Source organism: Trichosurus vulpecula, chromosome 1 (genome assembly GCF_011100635.1).
Source record: "Trichosurus vulpecula isolate mTriVul1 chromosome 1, mTriVul1.pri, whole genome shotgun sequence".
NCBI lineage: Eukaryota > Metazoa > Chordata > Mammalia > Diprotodontia > Phalangeridae > Trichosurus > Trichosurus vulpecula.
Genome location: NC_050573.1, coordinates 552,274,273 through 552,295,057, shown reverse-complemented (window position 1 = coordinate 552,295,057; position 20,785 = coordinate 552,274,273). Strand labels below are relative to the sequence as shown.

Genomic DNA, 20,785 nt, shown 5'->3' with positions numbered 1-20,785 from the left:
ATGTTTCAAATTTTATACTTCTTAAAGGACAAGTCTACAGAGAGCACACACTGGCTGGAGGTCAGAGAACATGGTTTCACATCCTGATTTTAATTAGTTGTAAGACGTTGGATAAATCATTAAGTCTCTCTCATTTCCTAATCTTAAAGATGATCTATAGTCTTATGATCTCATTTGACCCTTACAAGCACAATGAAAGCTAATGCAGATACTATTTTAAAATACTTTATTATAAACTTAATATTAAATGTCAATAAAACTAAATATGCCTTATGCATACATATACAGGATATACCAAGTACGTTAGTACAGTTTTAAGCTATTAAAATTTAAAGCTGCATAAAGACTTTTGGGGCATTCTGTATTTAATTTCAATGTATAAATCATCACTTTTCCAATCCTCTAAGTCTCAATCTATCAGGATCCACTGTTCATTCATATTTACTCCCTTTTCTTTTTATGTATCTCTAGTTCTTATGTGCTGTATTATAGAGGTTCTGTTTTCCTCACATCATCATTTCGTAAAGTACTTTGGAAAGTTCTTTATATTCCTCACACTTGTTGGTCATAATTACATTACACGTGAATGTACCACAATTTAACTATTCCTCTATCATTGGACATTTAAATAACTTTTAGTTTGTGTGTGTGTTTTAAATGATAAATAATTCAACTTTGAAAATATTTAAACAAAGAGCTTGCTCTTTAGTTTTTTGTAATACTGGGAGAATGTATTCCCCAACAATAGGATTATTGAGGTAAAGCCAATATCACTATCTCTGACTGACAGATGAAGAAACTGAGGACCAGAGAGTGTTAAGTCCAAAATCATACATTGGGTTAGCAGTAAAGCCAAGACTAGACTCTAAGTCTCCTGACCCTATCCCATTATGATGAAAAGTTGATCAAAGGTCACCCACAGAATGATTACACTGGAATATATGAATACTAACATTCATTCTTAGGCTATGGCCTCATAGGGTCATAGACTCAGAGACTTGATGATGAACCTTTGAAAGAGGTCTCGCTCATATGGCATATAGTCCAACTTCTTCATATCAAGAATAAAGAAATCTAGGCTGAGTGAGCTTAAATGACTTTACCAATATCATACAGGTAGTAATTAGCAGAAAGGGGATTTTAAAACAGTCCCTTACTCTGAATTCACCATTCTTTATACTGCAACACATCTTTATCCCCATGAGTGATAAGAAAAAGCCATCAGGTTGCTTTTGTCTTCAGATCTCCAGAACCTAATTAATATCTTCCAGTAGTACATACTTAATAAGTGCTTATTGAGTGAATGAATTTAGCCATTAGGATGCCCAAAAGGGGTATAAGCTATGTATACTCTTTAATCTAGCAATAATACTACTAGGTCTGTATCCCAAAGAGATGGGAAAAAATGGCAAGGAACTTATTTGTACAAAAATATTTATAGCAGCTCTTTTTTGTAGTGGCTAAGAACTGGAAATTGAGGGGTTGCCCAACAACTGGTATATGATTGTAACAGAACAGTATTGTGCTAATAAGAAATGACCAGCAGGATGATTTCAGAACAAAAACAGGAAGACTTATGTCAACTGATACAAAGTGAAGTGAGCAGAACCAGAACATTGTATATAGTAACAGTGTGTTGGTAAGCAAAATGCGCTCCTTAGCACTTAGTTCAACAAGTGCCCTTGAAGAGTTTGATTTGTTTCCTTTGAGTAATTCAGTGTATTTCATTGAGCCTTACTAGGTGCTAAGCCCCAGGCCCAAACCCCTATTAGGTGTGAAACCTATGTGGGTGTGGATTGGTGACTGGGGTGGGGCCCAAGGTGGGGCTGGCTAAGGGGAGGTGCTAACTCCAGAGCCATGCCCTACTAGGTGTTAACCTAACCTATGTGGATGTGAACCTCCCAGGGTCCTAAGGGGAGGGGCTAACTCAAGAGCCAATCATAGCAGCCTAAGTTCTGGTCATTCAGATGACAGTTGATGACATCTGAAGCTCTATAAGAAGGGAGGACAGAGCCATTTGTGCAGGGCTCTCCAGATGGTGTTGATGAGGAGACTCCGGGCAGCTGTAGCTAAGGAGCCCTCCAGCTTGTAAACCCGGATGCTGAGACTTTGTTGAACTCTGGTAACTATGTATTGGGATTTGAATCAGACAAGGTCTGTCTGTTGATGTTTGTAATTTATTTGTATTTTATTCTGAAGTTCAGGGTGCTGGCTTTTTCCTCTGAACTAAGTGAATGATATTTGTATGCTGAATTAAAGTAAGCTTGTCAACCCCTTCACCTTGCTTTCCTTAGTTAAGCAGATCAAAAGAACCTGTGCTGTTGGCAGCTTTCTGGATGCTGGCTGTGGGTAGATCTTACACCCCCACAGAAGCTGTGGGTGGCTCTTACACCCCCACAGAAGCTGCTAGCCAGATTGTTGAAACAAACAGCAGCTTTGGAAAATGAAAAACTGTGAATGACTTAGCTCTTCTTAGCAATACAATGATCCAAGATAATCCCAAAGGACTCATGATGAAAAATCTATTTGCTTCCAGAGAAAGAACTGCTATTGTCTGAATACAGACCAAAGCATACTACCTTCCTTCCTTCTTTTCTTTCTTTCTTTCTTTCCTTCCTTCCTTTCTGTCTTCCTCCCTTTCTTTCTTCCATCCATCCTTCTTTCCATCCTTCCTTTCTGAATTTTCTTGTACAAAAGGACTAATTTGGAAATGTTTTCATGATTGCACATGGATAACCTATACCAGAATGCTTACCATCTTAGGGAGAGAGGGATAGAATTTGGAATTCTAAACTTTAAAAATAAAGTTAAAATTTGCTTTTACATGTAATTGAGGGGAAAATAAAATATATTTTAAAAAGGAAAATATACATTTAAATTTAAAAAAACTAAGACTTAAAAGGGGGGGAAATTTAGCAGTAGAGTATCCTTGTAGTTTCAGTAGAGTGGTGGAATCTGAAGATGGCAAGAGTTTGAGTAGAAGATGGGGAAATACAGGCAATGGATACAGATGGCCCTTCTTGAGAATTTTAGACAGTTTTGGACATATCATGTCACACACACACACACACACACACACACACCACCACCACACCACCCCCATTCAACAAACTCCGGTAGCTTCCTATTATCTCCAAGAGCATTCAAAATCCTTCATAACCTAGCCCTCTCCTACATTTCCAGTCTTCTTACATCTTATTCCCCAACACATATTCTTTGATTTACTGACACTGGCCTCCTGGCTCTCCAGCTTCCTTTAAGTCCCAACTAATATCTCACCTTCCACAGGAAGCCTTCCCAGACCCCTCTTAATTCCAGCACCTTCCTTGTTAATTATTTCCCATGTATATACAGCTCATTTTGTATATATTTGTTTGCATGTTGTCTCCTCCATTAAATTATAAGCTCCTTGAGGGCAGGGACTCTCTTTTGCCTCTTTTTTGTATCCTCAGAACTTAGCATAGTGCCTAGAACAGCATAGTGCCCTGGAACATAGTAGGTGCTTTAAATGTTAACTGATTATTGATAGCTATTAGAAAGTTCTTTTTAAAAAAAAAGTGGCAGGTTATAAGCATTTTGAAGTATTTAATACCTATGAAAGATAGAGGACTACCTGGAAGTGGGGAGAGTGAAGAGAATGAAACAGATTTTCCCTTGCCTTTCCCTTTTATTCTCCCTCTACTATACTCTCTGGGTCTGATTTTAAACCCTGCTTGTCTCCATCCCATTCTCCTTCTTCCTACACTCAATTCAACAACTGGCTAGAGATTAAAGGATTATTATCAATAATGTGTATGTGTGGGGGTGGTGCCAAGATGGTGGAGTAAAGGCAGAGACTCACTTGAGCTCTCCCCAAACCTCTCCAAATACCTTTAAAAAATGACTCCAAACAAATTCTAGAGCAGCAGAACCTACAAAAAGATGGAATGAAACAAATTTCCAGCCCAAGACAACCTGGTAGGTCAACAGGAAAGGTATGTTGCACAAGGCTGAGAGAGGAACAGAGTCCAGCACAGGCCATAGTAGGTCAGACCAGGCCCCAGCAAACCCAGAGCAGGCCTCAGAGGTCTGAAGCACTGGCAGCAGTGGCAGTTTCCAGACTTCATAGCCCACAGAAACCAAAGACAATTTAGAAGGTCAGTAGGAGAGGTCTGTTGGACCTGGGTGAGAGAGAAGCATAGTCCAGCAGCAGCAGCTACTTCTGGAGCTCTCCAGCTCACAGGTAAGGGGATCAAACAACTGGTCAGAAGGAGATTACAGTGGTCTCTGTGCTAGCACTGAGGCAGGATTCTGTTGCTTTCCCCATATTTGGATGTGGGTCACAGCCCTAGGAAGCAGTCCTGGAGTGAGGAGCACTAGCATAGCAGAGCTTGAGGCAGCAGTGGAGAGGGGACCCTCCTCACAGTTGTAAGGCAGGAAAGAGTGCTTGTGGTCATTCACAGGCCAGAGCACAGGCCAGGAGAGGAGTAAACACCTCTCCTTTGCTCATATCACTGAAAACTTATAAGTCCCTAGAAGTATCTCTGAAAACAGTTGCACAAAACCCCTGAAGCTTGGGACAGCATGCCCTCTACACTAGAAGCAGAGCCCTACCTTAACAAAGAGTTAAAAAGTCAAGTAATATGCTGGAAAAATGAGCAAACAACAGAAAAAAACTTGGATTATAGAAACTTACTTTGGTGACAAGGAAGATCAAAACACACACTCAGAAGACGACAAAGTCAAAGCTCCTACATCCAAGGCCTCCAAGAAAAAACATAAATTGGTCTCAGGCCATGGAGGAGCTCAAAAAGGATTTTGAATATTGGGAAGAGAAATGAGAGTGATGCAAGAAAATCATGAAAAACAAGTCAACAGCTTGCTAAGGGGGACCCAAAAAAATACTGGAAAAAATAACACCTTAAAAAACAGATTAGACCAAATGGCAAAAGAGGTCCAAAAAGCCAATGAAAAGAAGAATGCCTTAAAGAGCAGAATTGGCCAAATGGAAAAGGAGGTCCAAAAGCTCACTGAAGAAAATAATTCCTTAAAAATTAGGATGGAGCAAATGGAAGCTCAAGAAAATATAAGACAAAACCAAAAGAATGAAAAAAATATGAGACAATGTGAAATATCTCATTGAGAAAACAACTGACCTGGAAAATAGATCCAGGAGAGATAATTTTAAGATTATGAGACTACCTGAAAGCCATGATTAAAAAAAAGAGCCTAGATGTCACCTTCTAAGAAATTATCAAGGAAAACTGCCCTGATTTTCCAGAATCAGAGGACAAAATAGAAATTTAAAGAATCCACAGATCACTTCCTAAAAGAGATCCCCAAAGGAAAACTCCTAGGAATATTATAGCCAAATTCCACAGTTCTCAGGTCAAAGAGAAAATATTGCAAGCAGCCAGAAAGAAACAATTCAAGTATCATGGAGCCACAATCAGGATAACCCAAGATTTAGCAACTTCTACATTAAACAATCAGAAGGCGTGGAATATGATAATTCTGGAGGGCAAAAGAACTAGAATTACAACCAAGAATCATCTACCCAGCAAAACTGAGTATAATCCATGAGGGGAAAAAAATGGACATTCAATGTGTTTCACAAATAACACACGGGAAGCACTGGAGTTTTTCGACTCCAGCCTTTAACAGGTTCACTCTTGATCCAGTCAGACAAGAAGGACAGGAAGACAGCTTTGGAGGAGTTAATAATCTTACTTTATTCTAGTCTAGTCTTCTCAAAAGGGTTGCTGATAATGGGAGCACCAATTCCTACAGCATTCCCTGATCACACTCCTCACAGGGGCAGGTAAGACTATAGTAGGAGCTACAACTCCAACAGAATTCCCTAAGTCTCAATGGGGGCCGGTTGAGGCAAACAGCTTCCCCCCAAGCCTTGATGGGGGCCAATCAAGGTGCACACAGCATTACACTGTCACATTCTCCTACAGGTTTCCCACTCACTGACCAGTGCTGACTTGCTTTATCGGGCAACAGATCAAAGAAAGCATATTGCCAGCAATAACTTCACAGGTTAACTAACAATTTTGTCATTCAGCACAAGCATAGTAAGTATCACATTATGTCACCCCATATCTCACTGTACAGTCTCAGTAGGACTGTCTATCACTATGATTCTAGGAATTACTATCTAGAATCTTTGGGGCTATTCTGGGACTTACTATCTAACACCTGGAAACTAAAGATTGCCATGGCCATGGATCCTGAGAAACTAAACTCTAAAAAGGATAACAAAATCCTCCTAACTTGCACAATGAGATAGAGGAATTTCATGCATTCTTGAGAAATGACCACAGCTAAATAGAAAGTTTGACTTTCAAATACACAACTCAGGAGAAGCATGAAAAGGTAAACAGGAAAAAGAAATCATAAGGGACTTATTAAAGTTAAACTGTTTACATTCTTACATGGAAAAATGATATTTGTAACTTATAAGACGTTTCTCATTATTAGGGTAGTTAGGAGTATATATAGACAGAGGGCACAGGTGTGAATTGAATGTGAAGGGATGATATCTAAAAAATAAAATTATGAGGTGAGAGAGGAATGTACTGGGAGAAAGAGAAAGAGAAAGGTGGAATGGGATAAATTATCTCACATAAAAGAGGCAAGAAAGAGCTTTTACAGTGGAAGGGAAGAGGAGAGAGATGAGAGGGAATGAGTGAACCTTACTCTCATCAGAACTGGCTCAAATAGGTAATAACATACACACTCAATTGGGTATAGAAATCTGTCTTACCCTATAAGGAAGTAGGGGGGAAGGGGATAAGAGAAGGTGGGGTGATAGAAGGGGGGCAGATTGAGGGAGGATGTATTCAGAAGCAAAACACTTTTGAAGAGGGACAAGGTGAAAGAAGAGAGAATAAAATAAACAAATGGGGGGGAGACGGGGATGGGATAAGGTGGAGCAAAATATAGTTAGTCTTTCACAACATGACTATTATGGAAGTATTTTGCATGACTACACATATATAACCTGGGTCAAATTGCTTGCCTTCTCGAGGCAGGGGGAGGAGGGGAACATGGAGGTGATAATCATTTAATATCAATTTAGTAACTTCAATAAGGGCCTGTAATATTAATTAAGGTGAGACTTTTTTACTGTTTTAGAACTTATTTGTACTGTTTTAGAATGATAAATTAACTGTCTTTGATTGAGTCTAACTAGGTGCTAAACCCCAGGACCACACCCTTCTACTAATTAGGTGTGAAGCCCCAGGCTGGTTAGCAAACTAGTTCACTAGTTTGAGAGAGGCAGGAAGCTCCCAGGGCCCTAAGGGGAGTTGCTAAGACCAGAGTCAACTGTATACACCTAAGTTCTAGTCAATCAGATGATGTCCTTAAGGTATAAAAAGAGAGAATAGAGTTGTTTGCTTGGGGCTCTCAGTCATGGGGGAATGTTGATGTGGAGACTCTGGGCAGCTGTCCTTAAGAGCCTTCCATCTTGTGAACCCAGATGTTGATGCTTTCCTGGTAACTATAAATTGTGATTTGGTCTGTTTCTAATGTATGTTTGTAATCTGTTTGTATTTGCTCTGAAGTTCAGGGTGCTGGCTTTTCCTCCTGAACTAAGCGAATGATATTTGTATGTTGGATTAAAGTAAGATTGTTAACTCCTTAAAGTTACTTTCCTTAGTAAAGCAGATCAAAAGAATCTGTGCTGTCAGTGTTCCTGTTGTTGGGCTTGTGTTGGTCTCTCACCCCCACAACATCTGCTAGCTGAATTGCTGCTACAGGGCCAGAGCCTGAACTAATCAACCAGAGGAAAATTTTGGACCTAACAACTTTGTTCTCTGAGTAAACTCAGAATACCTCTTCCTATGTCAACAAGCCCAGATGGGACTGACTTAAGAACATTTTTTCCTCTGTTTGTGGCCATTCAGGAAGACCCTTAACCTTAAACACTATCTTGAACAATGGGACTTTTCCCTTATCTCAGTATTTAATAGACATATGCTATGTTATGGTATGTTAATGATAAAGAAAATACAGATGCCCTGGATTATAATTTCAATGGACATTTTGTCAACTCTCTTATTGTATTTACAACCCCTCCAATTAAGAAATTCCTTTCTTACACTGTGATTAAACATACATGGAGATCATAAATTTTGAGTGACACAGACATGCTGAATTGGGACTGTACTGAAATGCATTTAAACCTTCTCACTCTTTTGTTCGGTAGTCATAACTTATGTTCTGGCTCCTTGTACATACAAGTAAGCTAGCTTTGCTAGCTTTAAGGGAATAAACATTATGAATTTACATATCACTTAGCTCATTTGCCTCTTTTAACCAAACTTGTAGGTCAACAGAGGACAGGAGAGAATTTAGAATTCAAAGTTTTTAAAATGAATCTTAAAATTGTTTTTACATATAACTGGAGAAAAATAAAATACAAAATAAAAATTTTTTTTTAAATAATGTCTGTGTGCACATCTTGTAGATGACAGCATTAGACTGAAGTACTACTTTTATAAGGTCAGAATTCTCTTGTCTCATGGTTAATTTTAGAACCCAATCCTATGTGGACCTGGCTTGTGCTCAATGTTGGGTGGCCTCAGATAGAAACAATGGTCTGTAAAAAGTAATTATGTTACAACAAAGTTGATCCTCTTGTTCCTCATTTCCTGAGGAAAAAAAATAAACAAAAAGAACTAAGGAACTGGCTGAGCTTAATCTGAGTCTCCAGATGCTGAGCAAAACTGACCTCTTTCTCTCTGACACACACACCCACCCCACCCCACCCTACCTTCCGCTCTCCCCCCCCACACACACACACACAACTAGAAACTACTGACTGGTTCAGAACAAAAGAAGAAAGGTCAAGTAGCAGTGTTGAGAATGACCCAGAGCCTAGTCAGAAAAAAAAATCAACTCCCTCCTGAAGTGAAATGCTGGGATTGGCAACCATCTGATGGAGTGTTTAAACAGCCAGGCAGAATGGGGCTATAAAATGGAGAAAGATGGCTAGATTCTCTTTAAACAGACAGGAAGATTAAAAGGCTTTAAGGGAGGAAATTGACTCAGATGGGTGGTGTTCGCAGGTAAGCATGAAATATTACATGGCTTCAGGGCAAAAACAAGCTCTTAATATGAATTTCAATTTAACCCTTATTTAACAGAGCTAGACTATGGAGCTTGGATATGAAAAAGGACAAAATGTCCTTATAAATCTTAGTGATCATAGACCCTGGAACTGGAAACCTCACATTAAGTTTCATTCCTTGCCAGTGGCATAGCTTCTCTCAAAGCTATTCTCATAATCTCAAGATTCCAACTCCTCCTTTATACCACCTCCCTCACATTATAGGCAGAACAAAGTTACTTCATTTGTTTTTCTTTTTAATAATTCAAGATTACTAGACTTACAATATTCTACTGCACTCCAGTCTGTGGCCTTGGAAAAAAATGGAAACAAAAAAATTCTGTTTCAGCTAATCATGAGTCAAAGTTTTGATAGTGCATTTTCCTGAATGAGTTTTTTAAAAAATGTATTAAGTGCTACGTTCTAGTGACTTTTCTAAGCACTATCAATTGATAATCATTTAATATCAATTTAATAACCTCAATAAGGGCCAGAACCTGAACTAATCAACCAGAAGAAGAGTCAGGATCTAACAGCTCCTTTGTTCTCTGAGTTTACTCAGAGAATACCTCTTCCTATGTCAACAAGCCCAGATGAGGCTGATTTAAGAGCCCTCTTTCCTCTGTCTATGGCCCCTAAGGATGAGATTCTTAATCCAAGACAGTATCTTGAGTAATGTGACTTTTTCTTAATATTTTATGGACATATACTGTTATGGCACATTAATGGCAAATTAAACACAATTTCGATTGACGCTTTGTCAACTCTTACTGTATTTACAACCTATTCAATTAAGAAATGTCCTTTTCTCGTACCATGGTTAAACATATATGGAGATCATAAATTTGAGTGACACACACATGCTGAGTAGGGAATGTTCTAAAATGTATTTAGGCCTTCTCATTCTTTTCTTCGGATAGTCAGAACTTATGCTCTGACTCCTTATACGATCAAGTTCTCTAGCTTTGCTAGCTTTAAGGGAATAAACAATATTAATTTACATACCACCTAGCTTGTTTGCCTCCTTTAACCAAATTTTCAGGTCCACATGACACAGGTAATAATAATAGCTAACACTTAGATAGTGCTTTAAGCTTTGCAAAATGCTTCATAAATATTATCTTATCTAACTCTAACCCTGGGAGGTAGATGCTATCACTATCCCCATTTTACAGTTGAGGAAAGTGAAGCAGACTGAGCTTAAGTGACTTGTCCAGTGTCACACAGCTAGTAAGTGTTTGAGGATTTTGATTTCTAGTCTTCCTTCCTCTAAGATAAATGCTTAATCCACTGCACCATCAAAATTGCTATCAAGGAAATAACAGCAACATATTACAAAGATCACATACTATAACCAGATTGGATTTAAACAAGGAATGCAAGGTTGGTTCAATATTAGGAAAACTATAAGCATAATTGACTATCAATAACAAAAAAATATTATTTTAATAGATGCAGGAAAGCATTTGACAAAACACGTCTTCCATTTCCGTTGGAAAAAAAATACTTTAGAAAGCACAGGGATAAATGGAGTTTTCCTTAAAATGATAAGTATTATCTATCTTAAACAAAGATCTAGCATTATCTGTAATGGGGATAAACAACCCTTTCCAATAAGATTAGGGGTAAAAGAGATTTCTATTATCACCATTACTATATTACCATTATTTGTTATGATAGCAATAAGCCAAGAAAAAGACATTAAAAGATAAGTATGGGCAATGAGTAAACAAACCTATCATACTTTGCAGAGAACTCTAGAGTTAAATAGAAAGCTAAACAAAACAATTAACTTCAGCAGAGTTGCAATATATAAAATAAACCCACATATATCATTAGCATGTTTGTATATTACCAACAAAACTCATCAAGTAGAGATAGAAAGAGAAATTCCATTTAAAATAACTACAAGTAGCATAAAATACTTGGGAGTCTATCTGCTGAGATATACATAGGAATTATATAAACATAAATAATTACAAAACACTCTTCACACAAAGACAGATCTAAAAAACCTGGAGAAATATTAATTGCTCTTGAGTAGGCTGAGCCAATATAATCAAAATGACAATACTACCTAAATTAATTTACTTGTTCAATTTCATACCAATCAAATTACCAAAGAATTACTTTACAAAGTTAGAAAAATTATAACAAAATTCATCTGCAAGAACAAAAGGGAGTCAATTTTAAAAATGTGAAAGGTGACTAGCAGTACTACATTTCAAACTACCCAACAAAGCTGTAATCATCAAAAAGACTTGGCAAGAAATAGAGAGATTGATCAGTAGATCAGATTATTTACACAATATACAGAAGCAAATGAGCACAGTAACCTTGTATGAGATAAACCCAAAGATCCCAACTACTTGTACAAGAACTCAGTATCTGACAAAAAAAAAAAAACACTGGGAAAACTGGAAAACAGTCTGGCAGAAATTAGGCACATACCAACATCTCGTGTCATATACCAAGATAATAGGCACATAATTCAGAAATAAAAGGGGATATAAGCAAACTGGTGAAGCATGGAAGAAATTACCTGTCAGATTGATGCATAGGGGAATAGTTCATAACTAATTAAGAGATACAGAGGTTCACAAGAAGTAAAATGGATAATTTTGATAGCATAAAATTAAAATTTTTTTACAAACAAAACTAATGCAGCTAAAATTAGAAGAAAAAGCAGGAAAATCAGGCAAAATCTTTGCAGCAAGTTTCTCTGTTATAAAGGTCTAATTTCTCAAATATACAGGAAAGTTATTTGCAAGAATAAGAGTTATTCCTCAATTGATAAGACGTCAAATTATTTGAACAGGAAGTTTTGGGAGAAAAAAAATCAAAGCTGTCAATAGCCATATGAAAAAAAAATCCTACAAATCACTAATAATTAAAGAACTGCAAAATTAAAACAATTCTGAGGCACCATCTCATACACAACAGATTGTCTAAGATGTCAAAAAAGGAAAATAACAAATGTTGGAGGGAATGTGGGAAAATAGGTACACTAATATACTGTTAATGGAGCTGTGAATTAGTCCAACCAGTCTGGAAAGCAATTTGGAACTATTCCCAAAAGTTATTGAATTGTACATATCCTTTGACCCAGTGATGCTACTACTACGTCTATACTTCAAACAGATCAAAGAAAGAGGACAGGGGCTGATAGCATCTCTTTTTGTGCTAGCAAAGAATTGGAAATGGATGGAATGCCCAACAATTGGGGAATGGTTGAACAAGTTATAGTACATGAAAGTGATGAAACACTACTGTGCTGTAAGAAATGATGAAGGGACGGTTTCAGGAAAACCTGGGAAGACTTATATGAACTGATGCAAACTGAAGTGAGCAGAACCAGAACATTATGTAGAAACAACAGTATTGTAAAGATAACCAACTTTGAAAGACTTAGTAATTCTGATCACAATGACCCACCACAACTCCAAAGGACTCATAATGAAATATGCTATCTGCCTCTACAAAGAGAGCTGGTGGACTCTGAGTGCAGATTGAAGCATATTTTCTTCTATTTCTATCTCTCTCTTTTTTGCTTATTTTTTTTCTTGGAACACAGCTAATGTAGAAATTTGTTTCGTATGTCTAAACATACAAAAGGGCCTTATTTTTCCTGCCTTCTCAGTAGGTGGGTAAGGGAGAAAATTTGGAACTGAAAATGAAATTGAGAAAATTAAATAAGATATTAATTTTTTTAAATTTCTTACTTTTAAAAAGGAAAGCTATAAGTAGTTAGGAGTATTTAATAGCTTGCATTTAAGATTTGCAACTATTTTCTTACTTGATCCTCACAGCAACCCTGGAAAGTAGGTGCTATTATTATCATCCCCTTTCTACAAATGAAGAAATTGAGGCAAAAAAAAGCTAAATGACTTGCCCATGGTCACACAGCTTGTAAGTGGCTGAGGCTAAATTAGAACTCAAGTCTTCCTAACTCCAGGCCCAGTTCTCTATCCACTGAACACCCAAGTAGATTTGGAGATTTCTATAAACTCGATTTTATTCTGTTCTTCTTTAAATGCAGAAATACTTGTTAACTGTTGTTTTAGTACAGAATAGGAAAAATGTAAAAGTTATTAAAAAAAGAGATTTCATTCATCCTTTGCCATAATAAGACTCACTGTAACTTCCTCTTACTAATCACAGCTCTAACAAAATAAATCTACCACTTCAAGACTTTTTCAACTTTTTAATACTTCTAACATTGGACCTTTCAGTTGTGTGTCCTCTCTGGACATGCTTCATTTAATTAGTGTTCCTTTAGATGTGGGACATCCCGAACTGAACATAACATTGTAGATGTGACCTGAGCAGTGAAGGGCACAAGAAGACTATGCCTCCTTTGTTCTGGACATTGTATCTCTATTAAAGCAACCTAAGATTACATTGGCCTTTTGGGCAGCCACGTTGTGGCCTTGGTTTATGTGGACCTTGCTGTTCTCAAACCACCCCTACTCAACAATCAGGCCTTCTCTACATAAAGGACTTGTTCTGGCAGGTCCAACCCAATAAAACATCATCATCACCATGATAGCTAACATTTACATAGTGCTTACTATGTGCCAGGCACTGTGCTAAGTACTTTACAAATATTATCTCATTTGATGCTTACAACTACCCTGTGAGTTGGGTGCTATTATATATTATTTTACAGTTGAAGAAACTGAAGCAAAGAGAGGTTAAGTGACTTGCTCAGGGTTACCCAGCTAGTAAGTGTTTGAAGCTGGATTTGAACTCAGGTCTTCCTGACTCTTATCTACTTGGTGGCCACCTGGAACATGCAGTTCTCCCCCAGTCTGTACTTTAACCTCTAAACATAAATTTACATTTCTTTCTCTTAAATTTCCTCCTGTGATCTAACTGTTCAGGAATGGCTAAATAAGTTGTGGTACAGAAATTTAACAAAAAGATGACTATGAGCAAAGCTGAGAAGCATAAGGAGATTCCTATGAACTCATTTATGCAAAGTGGAATAACAGAATCTGGCAAACAATATACACAATGATTACAGTGATGTAAATGGGAAAAATAACCACAAAACAATAATGGAATTTGGAATGCTTCCAAATTTATAGCAATCAAATTTGATTCCAGAGCATGGATATAAAAAGGCACATCCCTTGATAACCTCAGGGAAATGGATGAATATTTACAAAAATACAAATTGCCCAGGTTATTAGAAGAGGATGTAAATTACCTAAGTAACCCCATCTCAGAAAAAGAAATTGAGCAAGCCATCAATGAACTCCCTAGGAAAAAATCTCCAGGGCCAGATGGTTTTACATGTGAATTCTATCAAACATTTAAAGAGCAATTAATTCCCATACTTTATAGACTATTTTGAAATATAGGTGAAGAAGGAGTCCTACCAAATTCTTTTTATGAAACAAATATGGTACTAATACCTAAATCAGGAAGAGTCAAAACGGAGAAAGAAAATTATAGACCAATTTCCCTAATGAATATTGATGCAAAATTTTTAAATAAAATATTAGCAAAAAGATTGCAGCAACTTATTAGGAGAATAATACACTATGACCAGGTAGGATTTATTCCAGGAATGAAAAACTGGTTCAATATTAGGAAAAGTATCAGCATAATTGATCATATAAATAACAAAACTAGCACAAACCATATGATTATCTCAATAGATGCAGAAAAAGCTTTTGACAAAATACAACACCCATTCCTATTAAAAACACTAGAAAGCATAGGAATAAATGAAGTCTTCCTTAAAATTACAAATAGCATCTACCTAAAACCATTGGCAAGCATTATATGTAATGGAGATAAGCTAGATGCATTCCCAGTAAGGTCAGGGGTGAATCAAGGATGTCCATTATCACCACTATTATTCCATTTGGTACTAGAAATGTTAGCTTTAGCAGTAAGAGAAGAAAAACAAATTGAAGGAATTAGAACAGGCAAAGAAGAAACTAAATTATCACTTTTTGCCGATGATATGATGATTTACTTAGAGAATCCTAGAAATTCAAGTAAAAAATTACTTGAAATAATGAATAAGTTTAGCAAAGTTGCAGGATATAAAATAAACCCACATAAATCCTTGGCATTCCTATACATTACTAACAAAGCCCAACAGCAAGAGACAGAGAAATTCCACTTAAAGTTACTATAAAATATTTGGGAGTTTACCTGCCAAGATAAACCCAGGGCCTATATGAACATGATTACAAAACATTTCTCACACAAATAAAGTCAGATCTAATTAAATGGAATAACATCAGTTGCTCATGGTTAGGCCAAGCTAATATAATAAAAATGACAATTTCACCTAAATTAATTTACTTACTCAGTGTCATACCAATTGAACTACCAAAAAATTATTTTACAGACCTGGATAAAATAATAACAAAATTCATCTGAAAGAACAAGAGGTCCAGAATATCAAGGGAATTAATGAAAAGAAATGCTAGGGAAGGTGGCCTAGCCATACCAGATATCAAACTGTACTATAAAGCAGCAGTCCTCAAAACTACGTGGTACTGGCCAAGAAACAGAATGGTAGGTCAGTGGAATAGGTTAGGTATACAAGATGCATAGGACAGTGGCTATAGCAAACCCAGAGTCCAGCTTCTAGGTTATGAATTCACTATTCCACAAAAACTGCTTGGAAAATTGTAAAATGGTAGCGCAGAAACTGGGCATAGATCCATATCTTACACAATATACCAAAATAAAGTCAAAATGGGTACATGATTTAGGAATAAGGGCTGACACTATAAGCAATTTGGGAGAGCAAGGAATAGTTTACCTGTCAGATTTATGGGAAAGGGAAGAATTCATGACCCAACAAGAGATAGAGAGCATTACAAAATGCAAAATGTATAATTTTGATTATGCTAAACTGAAAAATTTTTGTATAAACAAAGCCAATGCAACAAAGATTAGGGGGGAAGCAGAAAATTGGGAGAAAATCTTTATAACCAGTGTCTCTGATAAAGGTCTCATCTCTAAAATATACAGGGAACTGAGCCAAATTTATACAAGTCATTCCCTAATTGAGAAATGGTCAACGGATATGAACAGGCAGTTTTCAGAGGAAGAAATTAAAGAGATATATATATATATGTATAGGCATATGAAAAAATGCTCTAAATCGCTATTGATTAGAGAAATGCAAATCAAAACAACTCTTAGGTACCATATCTCTCCTGTCAGATTGGCTAACATGACAAAACAGGAAAATGATAAATGCTGGAGAGGATGTGGGAAAATTGGAACATTAATACATTGTTGGTGGAGTTGTGAATGGACCCAGCCATTTTGGAGAGCAATTGGGAACTATGCCCAAGGGGCTATAAAAATGTGCATACCCATTGACCCAGCAATACCACTTCTAGGGCTATATCCCAAAGAGATCACACAAGTGGGAAAGGGACCTGTATGTTCCTTTATAGCTGCTCTTTTTGTGGTGGCAAAGAATTGGAAATCAAGGGGATGCCCATCAATTGGGGAATGGCTGAACAAGTTGTGGTATATGAATGCAATGGAATACTATTGTGCTATAAGAAATAGGGAAGATTCAGACTTCATAACAACCTGGAAAGACCTACATGATCTGATGCTGAGTGAGGGGAGCAGAACCAAGAGAACATTATACACAACCACAGACATATTGATTCTGTGATGACTAACTTTGATAGACTTGGCTCTCCTCAGCAATACAAGGCTCAAAGACAGCTCCAGAGGACTCATGATGGAAAAAGCTAGCTACATCCAGAGAAAGAACTGTGGATTCTGAATGCAGATTGAGGCAAACTATTTGCTGTCTTTTTTTTCTCTTCATTTTTGGTTTTGTTTCTTCTCTCTCATGATTCATTCCATTGGTTATAATTCTTCTTTGCAACTTAACTATTACGTAAATAAGTTTAGTGCGAAGGTTTATGTAGAATCTATATCAGACAGCATGGAGGAAGGAGGAGGGGAGGGAAGGGAAGAAAATTTGAAACTCAAGAACACATAAAACTAAGTGTTGTAAACTAAAAATAAAAAATCCAATTAATAAAAAAAATAATTTTAAAAAACGGCACATCCCTCATGCTTCTTTGCAGAGGCAGGTGACTATTGGTGTAGAGCACTACATATAATGGCAGACTTTTCCAATATGATGGTTAGTTTTGCTGACCTATTTGTTCCCTCTTTTTTATTCTTTCATTTGTTGGATGGCTCTCTGGAAATAAGAGGGACACATTGGAATATACAGGTAATATGAAATAAAAAATTATCAATAAAATTTATTTTTTTAAACTGCATCCTGTTAGTTTCAGTACAGCAGTGTTAACCTCCTGTGTGGCCAAAGCAGAGAGAAACATGGAGTAGGGCGGTGTTGTGGAAAAGGGACATGGATGTGGGGCCGAAGGAAGTGGGTTCCAATCCTACCTATGAAAATCATTTAATCTCTATGGACCATCATTGGAAAAAATGAGAGGAGTAGTTCAGAGGACCTGACATCTACGCTATTTTCCAGATCTAAATAATGACCATTGCTTGTAGTTAGCTGACAGGGACAGCCAAAGATTCTTTTGGTCCTTAGCCCTACAGACAAGTTCTTGCCCAGTTCTCTTGTTTCTTTTTTGAGAAGCCAAAAGACAATTTCTGTGGCCAGATCTCTAAATCAAATTGGGAATTCTCATTCTACAGGAATACAAGCCTTCTTGGAAAGCTCAAGTACCAGGAAATAAATGTGATGCCTAACCAGAAGGGTTTGGGATTTCTTGGACATTTTGAGCAGGTACTATAACTGAAGATACAGGTCTTCCTCTTTCCAAAATACACCAGTAAATCATATTAGAAATCAACCACACCCACACATAGTGGTAACAGTGAGTCTGGCAGGAGTTAAACTTTATAGGTAATCAGTTTCCTTATAAAATCATGATTTCAGAGATGTAAGAAATAATATAGTCCGAGGGTTGCCAATATTGTTGCAAAATTAATAATAATATCACATCATGATAGTGTTTTAAGGTCTATAAAACTTTTCCATTAGCCTTCTCCCTCTCAACTGTCTTAAGCACATCATGCATGATTGTCCCCATTTTAAAGATGAAAAAACTGAGCTTCAAAAGAAGTGAACTGTCCAAGATCACACAGCCAGTAAACTACCAGAGTCAATGTTCTATCCACTAAAATAAATGAAAGGCAAAAAGTTTTGACAGGCCACTATCCTAATATCTCTAAATATTAGGTTTAAATTTGTTCTAAATACTTATTTTCTGGCATGGGAAATGCCAGGACAGAATCCAAAAATAAAATTAGTGAATTTTCCTAAACATTATCAGGAAAACCAATAAAAACTCAAAATTGTTTATTGAAACCCTTTAATCCCAGAGGACATCCATGTAATATACAGAACATACAAAGCTCAATGTTTTCTCAGGGCTTTGGCATCCAGGGCTTCCTTCAAGTCTTAGCTAAGATACTACCTTCTGCAAGTAGCCTTTTCCCCTCTCCTGCTGCTAATATCTACCCTCAGATGGAAAGTGGTGAACTCCAGATATATCTTGTATGAACATATGGTTATTTACGCCTTGCCTCCCCGGTTAAGATGTGAATTCCTTGAGAGCCGGAAGGGACTATTTTTTTTTCTCCTTTCTTTGTATCTCCAGAGTTTAGCACAGTGCCTGACATACAGGCACTTTTAATAAATGCTTGTTGACCGACTATTCGATCATTTAGTAATGTTTCAATATTTGGATTTTTATAATTATGCTGCCCAGGACTGCTGTTCATTAACAATCTCTAGTCATTTTGAATAAGTAGTTTACGAAGGGGAAAAATTTCTCACTGGAGCTGAGACAAACTTGCAAATTAAGAACTTAACAAGATACTCCATTTCTCGCAACTAATTTTGGCTAGCAAGATTTTCAAATGTTAGGTGGCTACTCAGGGACCTCCCAAAATGTTTCCATAAATATCGAGATTTTGTGTTGGGGAAGGTGCCCCTCTGAAAGCAAAACATGCCTTTGTGGACAGGTTGGCCACCTCCGATTATTCTGGCCAACCTCCTCATAGTGGAGAAAGCACTTTAACCTTAAAAGGTCTAGATAAATGAGGATTGTTCAGACTAGGGAAACAGGTCCAGCGTTAAGTGACTTGTCTGAGATTACACTCAGGTAAGCGTGAGAACTCAGACTAGAGAACTTAGTCCTTCCCACTCCCAGGTCAATTTCCTGTTCAGTTACTCCACGCTGCCTACCTCCCAGCTGCAAGCTGGACATGGATGTTTTCATCAACTAAGTTTTTCGGGGAATGAGCGCCCCAGAAGTTAGGAACAGCTCAGCTACGACAATAATTCCAAACTTACCGATGCGTGGAGGGTCCAGCCAGTAGAGAGTCCAGAAGGAATCCCTCCTTCCCTTCTTAAATTCCCGGGAGGCAAGTACAGATTTGGAGAGGGAAGGAGTGCCCTCGGCGAGGGTCTCACCCTTCTCTGTGTCTCCTCTCCGGCCTGGGAACCGGTCGGTGCCGACAGAGGGGACCTGCCCATTCTCTCAAGTCAGATCCCGGGGATCCCCAAGACGCCCATTCTTAAGCTGCAGCGCAGCGCAGCCCAGGCCCCGGTTCTCCCCATCCCCCCTGCCTACCTTCTCTCTGGCCGTCCCGGCCGCTGATCGAGCCAGTGTCACTCATGGCTGCGCGACTGGAAAGAGGACATGGAGGAGGAAAGAGAAAAGGGAGGAAAAGCAGGAGACAGGTCGGGCTGTGGCCCTGCCCGGCCTCCCAGCCGCCGGGATTCCAGGTTCCGGCCACTGACGTCACAGAGGCAATGGGGGGAGGGGGAGCCCTGGATCTGGGCATTCCGAGAAGGGCCCGCGGGACGGGACCGACTTTTGGCAGGCTCTCAGCTTAGGGGGCCGGAGGAGTCCCAAACTTCGATTCCAGGAAGCATCTAGGTGTACAGAGTCAGCGCCATGTGTCCGGAGAGCTCTCGGGGTTGTTAGGGCGAGTCGGCAGGAGGAGAGGCGAGGGGTGAGAGGCACGCGGACTTAAAGAGTAGGGTCTCCTCATCGGGCATGGGAGAGATAACATATGAGGCATGAGAAGTAGGAGAGCTATGCAAGAAAAACATTAGAATCCCTGTACTACAGGTTAACCAGTCAACAAGCACTGAGGGACTACTAGTCAATCAGCAAAAGGAAACTATCTTTCCCAGGAGCGTCGCTGCTCACCTCAGGCATTTGGGGAGGTGCTGTGATCGAGCCTTGGAGGATTTACTCATGCAAGGGGAGCGGGGTGGGAGAAATCGTGGCCCAGAATAAGGATCGTGCGTGATTGGGAGATCCCTAGGAATTGTGGGTCATCTTACCTAGAATCTGGTCAGCGCCTACAACACATCAGAGACTATAGTGATAGGTGACTGAGTATTGACGTACTTTGGGACCTCAGGGAGACCGGGATCAGGGATGCGGTTAAGGGGAGAAGGGAAGGCAGTACAGGGTCCTCCATGCTTATGGAAGAGTTTCTTAAAGAGACAGAAAAATGGTACCTTTCCCTAGCTGCTTTGGGAAACCCTTTCTTCCACAAAAAAGCATCAGCCCAGGAACTAAACATAGATTCTAGTTCTAGCTGTACCTCTGAGTCACCTTAGACAAGTCCCTTAACCTCTTCAGTAGGTAGGTTTGTAAGGGGCAGCTAGGCAGCAAC

The 20,785-nt window shown here is 38.4% G+C and overlaps 1 protein-coding gene across 2 annotated transcripts in view; it reads right to left on the bottom strand.

The window, feature by feature from the left end:
* The window catches only part of TMC7 (transmembrane channel like 7), a 79,463-nt gene extending 59,589 nt beyond the window's left edge, over positions 1–19,874 (bottom strand). For both annotated transcript variants that reach the window (XM_036741703.1, XM_036741705.1), the window contains exon 1: positions 19,726–19,874. In XM_036741703.1, coding sequence (XP_036597598.1) covers positions 19,726–19,771 — 46 coding nt within the window. In that variant the 5' untranslated portion in view covers positions 19,772–19,874. The remainder of the gene's footprint in view (positions 1–19,725) is intronic.
* Positions 19,875–20,785: the final 911 nt, after the last annotated feature.